Below are 10,168 nucleotides of genomic sequence, written 5' to 3' on the forward strand. Positions count from 1 at the left end.
CAGTTTAGAATTATTAATGTTTTCTACTCATTTCTTAAAGATCGTCGGGTACTTTTTTAACGGAAAACGATGATTCATTTCCTCACTATTTGTGCATCTGAGCATACAATATTTCGTCGTCAAACAAACGACGTCTGGATGTCGCGAAACATTTTCCCAAAATTTCCTATAAAGTTAAATCTCTATTTCTCTATGGTTTAATTATTATATTTCTTATTGCAATATGCTATTGACGCTACTGAGGCCAAACAGAAATTGGCTGACATAAAATATTGTTGAAAATTTTGGTTATATTAGGTGTTAACTTTGGTAATTCACTTTACTAATGAATTAAAATAGATCACTGTTAAATAATATTTAGATATCAAACATAACGCTACTAGATCTTGAATATCCATTTACCACAACATTTAAGAACAAGACAAGATCGTCAAAAAATTTAATGCGTTTTGCGCATTCGCCATATTGTCCTGATAATTGAATAATCAATTGTTATTCAAGTTTGACTATTTCTCTCTCTCTCTCTCTCTCTCTATATATATATACTATATATATATATATATATATATATATATATATATATATATATATATATTTTTTTTTTTTTTTTTTGATTTTATATATATGTTTTTTTTTTATATAAAAAGTATAAAAAATTGATATTTCACAAAAAAATATATCAATATTTTTAAGAAAAAATAAAAATGGTGAAATATTAGCCTAAACAAATATACGTTTTTTTTAAATCTTCTAAAGACTAATAAATAATAAATCTATATATATATATATATATATATATTAAAATTAATATATATATATAATCGTGAACGTTGTTGAAAGATACGAATTCACGCTCAACGAACGTTTGTTCCTAACAACAAATGCAATATGTACGTTTCATGGAAGGCCATCGAATGTTCGGTATCCAACGCCGAATCTCATTCCTTGTCCTTCGTTGGTCCGGTCTGTACGCAGCATTACGGCTCGTCAAGTGGAGAGAAGTGGAGAAATATAATTTATTTTAACATTACAGTACATCTAAAAACTACAGTCAATTATACAGCCACCATAGTTTATAGATTAGAGTTATAACCTCTTATAACTATTGCTTTCAGAATTTTGCATACGTCTGACAACCAACGACTTTTACAGGCTCATTCGTTTATCTGTTCGAACTAATCAGACAGTATTGTGTCTTTATTTAAGTAGAATAAAATGAGATGGACAATATTGTCTAATTCTAAATGACTTTACAAATTGCGACAGGCTATACATTAAACATCTTGATAACGTGTGTACAAAAAATTTTTCATGTGTTAAATACTACATGTGTTTGATGGGAGGATGGACAGGATATTAGGGTAGGTTAAGGAAGTACGGAAGCGCTATGGAAGTGGTACTGTTACAAAGGGGGTAGAGAAAAGAGCCTTTAAGCGTTGCCAACCTTTGAAATTGATGTAGGTGAATACGTGGTGGCCTAAAGGGTTGTAGCGGTTGCTATGCATTCGCTGTTTTTTCACTTAGTATTAACCATCAAAAGCAATAAAAATTTCATGGTATTCTACTTATAAGTTTGTGAGTTATGGTGCTAAAAGTGACACTTCTTTTGTTATTTTCAAAATAATCGATCAAAAACAATTTCATATTTTAATTTAATACTGATTCTTGGTGGGAAAAAATACCGTTCAAGCGAAGCAATGGCGTGAAAAGTGTTATAAAAACTCCGTTACATCATAAACAACAATAAAACGTTGGTTTGCTGACGTCAAACGTGGCCGTAGAGACACCGACGGTGCAGAATGCAGTGGACGTCCAGATGAGGTGGTAACAAGAAAACATTATAAAAATTCACAAAATCGTTTTGAATGACCGAAAATTGAAGGCGCTGGAGTTAGTTAATATCGTAAAGATATCAAAAGAACGTGTTGGTTTATATCGCATAAGCATTTAACTATAAGAAAGCTTTGTTTAAAGTGGGATCCGCGTTCGCTCCTTGTTGACCAAAAACAAGAACCTGTTGATTCTGAGCAGTGTTTGGACATGCTTAAACGTAACAAACCGGAATTGTACGTCGATATGAGACCACGGTGGAAACATGGATCCACCACTTCACTCCAGAATCAGAACCATGGTCATCCGAGTGGACAGACACTGGCGAACCTCGTCTAAAGAGCCAGAAAGCACAACAATCGTCTGGGAAGTTTACGATCTCAGTGTTTTGGGATGTGCGTGGTGTAATATTCATCGACTATCTTGAGAAGGGAAGTACCATCAACAGTGAATATTATATAGTGTTATTGGAAAGTTTGAAGGCCGAAATTGTAAAAAACCACCGCATATGGCAAAGAAAAAAATGTTTCATCAAGACGACACACCGTGTCACAAGTCATTCGAAACAATGCCAAAACTAAATTAATTGAACTTCGAATTGATCTCACATCTACTCTATTCGCTGGATTTGACTCCCAGCGACTACTGGCTGTTCGTAGACCTCAAAAGATGCTCGCAGGTAAGACATTTCACTAGAATGAAGAGGCCATCGCTGAAACTGATGCCTATTTTGAGGGAAGAGATAAATCGTGCTCCAAAAATGGTATTAAAATGTTAGAATGACGAACTGGAATGGTTGTATGGCCCTTGATGGAGATTACGTTTATTAATAAAGCCAATTTTGAACAAAAAACTGTGTCTTCTTTGTGACCCCACGTACTTTTCAGCTCATGTGTAACGTTAATCAGTCATCACGCAGAAATAGTGATATATTATTGGTTTAACCTATTAATATATATATATATATATATATATATATATATATATATATATATATATATATATATATTAGTAATGTGTCTAATACACATTATATGCATATTATTAATAAGTTATTTGGTGTATATTATTTTGGACATGTTGAAAAGGTTAAATTAAATAAGATTCACAAATTAAAAACACTTTATTGATTCACATAAAATATTGCTCAAAATTTGCTGAAGTCAGGTAAACCACTGACAACTTCATCTTCGATGCCACATTCGTTCACTCCACGTAGGATTCTGAAGAAACCGTCCTCTCCCCATCGCTCGTTCCAGGAATTGGCGATGGTCCAGTATTTCACGCCATTCTCAACACCCCATCCGATGATCTTCACCGCGTGGCCACCTTCTGCAGCTCCGCTGACGTGTTGGTAAATACCTAAGAAGTAGAAAATCCGTTAAAGCATTATAGGCATATTTTTCATTTATTTTAGCAGTATTTCAATTGAGTAAGAATCAATAACACTATACCATGTAGATTTACGATTATTGAACTAATCCATGTGGGGCCTAAATTCACGTGTGTGGTGAATGGACGATATCGACGATACTGAGCTGTGTTTGCAACTCTAAATTGTCAATTACTCGAATAAATCATAAATAATCTCGTTAGTGTCCATCATACCACCACGTGCCCTTCCTTCAATTCTCACATAGGCATAAAATAAATCAAACTCATGTCTCGTACCTGATTTGTAGGAAGCAAAATCTTCGTAGACGGTGAAACCGGTCTCTACAGGTCCGTATTTCAAAATTTCCAGTTTGATTTGTTTCTCATTCCAGAAAGCGGATGGCACTTGGCCGTAGGTCTTTTGCGCTTCGTAGTTCAGAGAGGTGTCGTCGCATTGTCGGAGGCATTCGGGTGTGTCGACGTAGTTTGTGCATCTGTTGGGATGGTCCTCGCAGTTTGGCAAGAAATAAGATTTGCATCCCTGAAAATAACATTTTATGTTAGTTAAAACACTAACAGGTCAATTAAAAAGTCCCCAGCCGGACTCAGATGGCGTTACTAGAATTAAATCCATATGTTTTTTCGTTAGCCCTAACCCTCAAAAGATGCGTGTATAAATTTGACAGCTGTCGGATCATTAGTTCGTGAATTATAGCATTTTGCAATCAAAACAAAAGCAAAGTTATAGCAAAACAATAGATAGTCAGGGTCACAAATTGATTGCGGCTCCAATAAAATATTTTGAAAAGGAACGAGATAATGGAGGCCCCTTTTTGCCTATAATTTCCGTTAGAGAGGTAATTATTGATGATATTAAATAAGTCCTTACAATTTTATTGATAATTTTTATAACGGGTTGCTAAATATTAGTGTGGGTACTGTGAATAATATCGCTTACAAAACGAACAATAATACATTAAATTTATCCAAGAAAACCCGTCTACATACAAAGTGGGTTGTCTACATACAAATTGCTACATTTGCTGATGGCGCTGCATTACTTGCTATAGGAGACCATCGAGAAGAAGCAGCCAGAAAACTGCACCACGCAAGTAATTATATAAATTAGTGGACATGGAAAATAAAAATTAACGAGAATAAACCAGTGCACATTGAATTTATCTAAAATCAAATTGCTCATATACCAAACGATATTTTTAACAAAAAAATTGAACCGATTTCAAAAAATAATTAAGGAGCTTATTAAAAATTAAAAACTTATCAAACTTAGATTTTTAACACAAAAAAAACGTTTTAATATAAAATATGTACATAATAATCGCTGTAAAAACTATATAGAAATAAACAAAAACCTTATTTATCCTATCTACTACACATATTTTATATTCTACTATGTACACATAATTTAGCTTAATACCTACCTAAACCTATTTATTTATTTACAATATTATTTTAACTATCACCAAAATATTATTAAATTATTATTTATTGATTATTATCAAAATAATAATATAATTTTGTGATCTATATAAAAAATTAGTTTTCTATAATTATTATAACGACTATTATGTACATATTTTATATTAAAGTATGTTTTTATGTTAAATATCTAAGTTTGACTATTTTTAATATTTAATGAGCTCCTTACCAATTTTTTTAAGTTCGTTCAATTTTTTTGTTAAAAATATTTAATTTTTCTCTTGTTAGTATTATATTTTTATTCAGTAAATTACCCAGTTATTTTATTTAATATTACAATGTGTAGGCCATGAAAAGGTGCAGCTCGTATAAGAAAAAATAGGAATAAAGAAATAATGATTGAAAATAAGGAGCGCTTAAGGTCTCGGGGTTCGATACCTAACCAAGGTGATTTGACAAATGTTTTAACTAAACAACAAAAAGTTATTGTACCCACCGGGAATCAAACCCGTAACCCGTGTTTACAATAATTCCACGAGCTCTTGTATGCTTAAAATTCAAACTTATGGCTTTTGCACTGAACGACTTTCAATTTTCCATCATATCAGCTCAGCAATAACATTATAAACAAATATCTGATTATTTTAGATGCAAAATATGTGGGAACTTCAAATTTGATTCTCGTTCGCGTTTCTCTAGATAACACCCTTCAACATTACATTCATTCAAACACTTGTTCCCCATTAAATTTTATTTTAGTGCTGGAACAATGAACCTTAAATTGCATTTCATTATTTCCATTTAATTTTTTAAAAAATGTTTTGTCCAAATTTTATTTCTTTCACAATCTTTTGAACTACTAGAGATTTTTACATCACTATTTAACAATCAGGGTCTCGACTAAACATTTCTTTAGGCGCAATGTTTAAATCATAATGTCTTCCTTCGCTTGCCGTCTCCGTCATATTGGCAAACATTTTGATTGGAAAGGCTTTGGGCACCTTCGGTCGGATACCGTCGTTATTTGTTTTTTCTCAATTACCGTAACGTATGTGACTACGGATTAGTCACAGAGTAGCTCCAGAAGCTAGGTACCGATTGCAGTCACCGTAGATATGTCATGTCTTCGCCGAGGTACCAGAATTGCCAACGTCTCGTCATTAAAGAAAATTAGTTACCACGTCGTCGAACAAGCGCACCTCCCTCAGCAGCAATTACGGGAGCCCTGTCCGAAAAATAGCTTGTTTTCAACGTCGTCGATAGACCACATTCAAGTGCCAAAGCGACGATGAAGCAATGGTATCTGTAGGACCGAAAAGGATCGCAACCGCACCAACCATAACCGTTTTGATCTAACATATCCAAATGTTTAAAACTCTTTTCATGTTTATTTTTTTTGTTGTTTAAAATATTTGTATGAAAAATTCTGGCAGGGGAGTATTGTAGCGACCTTGAGTCATGTCGAATTTTACATCGTGGAATAACGGTCAACAAAGTACCCAGAAATAAAATCCCAGATGTTGAACACGGGCGGGGTGCCAGCAGCGCCAACTAGAACCCGATAACGAATAGCTGGCAACCCCGAGACGTTTATCTCGGATGTTATTGAAGGGTATTTCGATCATTCAGTAACCAACCATCGTTTGATTTAGACGTGCCACCATCGACTGCCCAAGCCTCATCTCCAGGTAACACCGCTGCCATCCGTTTTATCTATTTTGTATTTTCCACATTTTTATAATACTTCAATAAATAAGGGTCACATAATGTAAACACCACTGTTTCATTTCGTTTTACCTCCATTCATCGAGCCATATCTATTTACATTAAAATACGATTAGAGATATGTGATTTATAGCCGTAATTTTATCTAGGTTATTTGTAGTTCAATGGCCGCTATGTGTTACTTCAGTAAAACTCTTAGGTGTACGTTATGAATGGTATTGAATTTTCAATTAAAAGAAAAATGTTCTTATTCACAGTATAAATAACAGAATTCTTAAGCAATTTCCCCAGATCTACGAAAATATGAATACATATTTCGTATATTTGTATTCTTAATATGAATGTTCATTAATGTTGTAAAGTGTTGTTGTTACCGAAATGATAAAAACAAATCACATGAATCGACAAAATCGTTATCAAATATCAACGTATTCAAATATTATTCAGCAAAATTTAAGCACTTGATACTAATAAATATACTAATATAGATACTTTTATTGTTTTCTAGCTGCATTTCTACGAAAATTTATTTTACGATTTAGCAATTTATTAACTAGATATCTGGCTCAATATCGTTAATTAAGTTATCACGATTTAATAAAAAACTTCGTACAATATTTTGTCTAACTATAATGTTAATGGCTCTAAGAGGGTTAGTGGCTCTCTAAGGCAATTAAACATATTTACGGTTTATTGTGTATTATTACTGTAATATTATGGCGTTTACATAAATAAGGCTAATGATCTTTTATCCAAATTCCAAATTCATCTAAACAAAGTCGAATTGTGGTTGAAAACATGGCGTAACAAAGCAAATGAAACAAAATCTACCAATATGACATTAACCCTTTCAAGAAGGACTTGTCCTCCAATAAAAATGAATAATTATGATCTCCCTCAATGATTTCCCATCCAGCGAATTTTCCAGATCTGGCCCCCCAGCAAGAATAGGGAAATACCTGTTCTCAGATCTCAAGAGAATGCTCGCTGGGAAGAAATTTTCGTCGAATGAAGACGTCGACGAAGAAGAAGCAAAGGACACATCGTATTACAAATTTGGTATCGAAAGGATGGAGAGTCGCTATAATCAGTGTATCACCATTCAAGGGAATTGTGTTGAATAAAAATGACTAAGTTTGTCAAAAAAATGTGTTTTGCTATGGTAGGCCGGGGACTTTTCAATTGACCTGTTATAGTGACAAATAGTAAATATCCTTAGGTAATAAAATTTTGCTGTATAAATCAATATTTTGGCTCATTTGGACATATGGTATTGAACTGTGGAATATTACTAGCAAATCTAACATATCTATCCTTCAGATATACCAGTATAAACGTTGAAAACCATCGTGGATACTTCATATTACGTCTCCGACAAACTAATCCACTGCGATATCTTCTTGAAGCCGATAACGAGTTTGATTCAAAGCATTATTGCAAAGTACTCTGAAAGACTGGTAGTGCATCCCAATTCACTCGCCAAACTATTAAATGTGCGCGATGACATTGTAGTGCGTAGGCTCAAATGCATACTACCATATAAAGCCTCTTTTAAGAAGTAACAGTGGTAGTAGTATCATAAACAAAAAATAGAGCTTCGATGAACTTTTGTCTAAAGTATATCTCAACCGAGAATAGAGTATTACACCATATTAATAGTGATAACTTAAATCCGAAACTACTACAAAAATGATTCCGAAATAACCAAGCAATGCCAGATAGAGACATATTTACATTCAATGTTTCTTACATACCACTTAGAATTAAACAAGATGAAGAATATTCCGAATCAAAGGAAATAATTGCAGGAGTGCCCAGGATTGGGTACTGAACTCTATCTTCTATCTGCTTTGTACAAGCGAGGTACTTGAGCTGGAGAAAATTTGGCAGATGATAAGGAACTATTAGGAGTGCATAAGAATCAAAATAGAATAAATATAATATAAGGGGATCTAATAATGTCGAATAAAAATAAACGAGCTCTGATCTACCTCTACCAGATTTACCAATAAAAGATTAAACAACCCTCTGGTAATGAATAGTAATTAAACAGTACTACTGTAGCATGATAATAGTGGTAAATATCCAGGCATGATAGAAAGATGAAGAAAAAGGGGATAGAAATCACATCGGTCAGATGCTAAAGAGAAACTGTACTTGGGAATTACCTGATCAGTGTTATTGTACAGACCACCAGTGACGTATCCATTACTGTACCAAGTGCTCCAGGGGATGTCCAGGTATCCACCGTCGCATCCGCAATCCTCGGTGCAGGTCAGGACGTCTTGGGACGAGACCAGAATCTTTCTTTCGCCATTGGAGTGGATGCAGATACGGTCAGACATCGCCTCGGCAGCTGCGAATGCCTGAAACCAAGAAATCAACATCGGAATCTTAAAAAATTAAGAAAAATATAGACATACCCAACAGGCACCGCATCTGGACTGGTCACGTATCAATCCAATGATGTCCGCGCATTCTGGCCAGGCTTCTCTTGAGTCGAACGATTCGGGAATTTCGACATCTTCATCATGTAATCTGGTGACCAAGCTGTCACGGTTCTTGATACCTTTGGATCCGGAGGCGAGTTTCTTGAAGAGTCCGTATTCGCTGATGTCGAAGTTTCGTCCGGCTTTCCAGGTGGATTGTTTGCTGTTGATCTCGGCGATGAACTCGTCTGAGAGAGGATGGAGCTGTCTACCAGCCAAGGAGGCAGAGACTACAGCCAGGAGGCAGACGACGGTGAAGGCCTTCATGTTGACTATATAACTGATTAACATGCGGCGGGATCACTATTTATAAAGATTTGACAAAGGATGTGACGACTATTCTGATCGAGGATCTTATCTCTCAAGTGGAAAAAATAATAAGTAATCGCCAATCAATCTGGATTTTTTTGTGAAAGAAAAGATCATCGAGACAGGACTATTAGATATGAGTGTACAAGTGCGTTTTTTGTTATTGTTTTACGTCTAATTTGCTATATCTAATCAATTAAACGAGTTTAATAAAATATTATATTTGAGAAAATAATCGAAAAATTATTATTATTATTATTATTATTATTATTATTATTTATTATTATTATTATTATTATTATTATTATTATTATTATTATTATTATTATTATTATTATTATTATTATTATTATTATTATTATTATTATTATTATTATTATTATTATTATTATTATTATTATTATTATTATTATTATTATTATTATTATTATTATTATTATTATTATTATTATTATTATTATTATTATTATTATTATTATTATTATTATTATTATTATTATTATTATTATTATTATTATTATTATTATTATTATTATTATTATTATTATTATTATTATTATTATTATTATTATTATTATTATTATTATTATTATTATTATTATTATTATTATTATTATTATTATTATTATTATTATTATTATTATTATTATTATTATTATTATTATTATTATTATTATTATTATTATTATTATTATTATTATTATTATTATTATTATTATTATTATTATTATTATTATTATTATTATTATATTATTATTATTATTATTATTATTATTATTATTATTATTATTATTATTATTATTATTATTATTATTATATTATTATTATTATTATTATTATTATTATTATTATTATTATTATTATTATATTATTATTATTATTATTATTATTATTATTATTATTATTATTATTATTATTATTATTATTATTATTATTATTATTATTATTATTATTATTATTATTATTATTATTATTATTATTATTATTATTATTATTATTAT

General features: G+C 31.8%; 1 protein-coding gene across 1 annotated transcript; it reads right to left on the reverse strand.

Moving 5' to 3' along the window:
* Window positions 1-2,934: 2,934 nt before the first annotated feature.
* Window positions 2,935-9,144, reverse strand: LOC143200287 (cathepsin B). The gene is made up of 4 exons (XM_076410712.1): window positions 8,793-9,144; window positions 8,538-8,735; window positions 3,502-3,745; window positions 2,935-3,192 (listed from the first exon to the last, which is right to left on the reverse strand). Exons 1-4 carry the CDS (start codon window positions 9,123-9,125, stop codon window positions 2,978-2,980), a joined length of 990 nt encoding a protein of 329 aa, XP_076266827.1. The 5' UTR covers window positions 9,126-9,144; the 3' UTR covers window positions 2,935-2,977.
* Between the last annotated feature and the right edge of the window lie 1,024 nt (window positions 9,145-10,168).

This window comes from Rhynchophorus ferrugineus, unplaced genomic scaffold (genome assembly GCF_030347505.1).
Source record: "Rhynchophorus ferrugineus isolate W39M unplaced genomic scaffold, kcgeb_rfMv2 rfM7, whole genome shotgun sequence".
NCBI lineage: Eukaryota > Metazoa > Arthropoda > Insecta > Coleoptera > Curculionidae > Rhynchophorus > Rhynchophorus ferrugineus.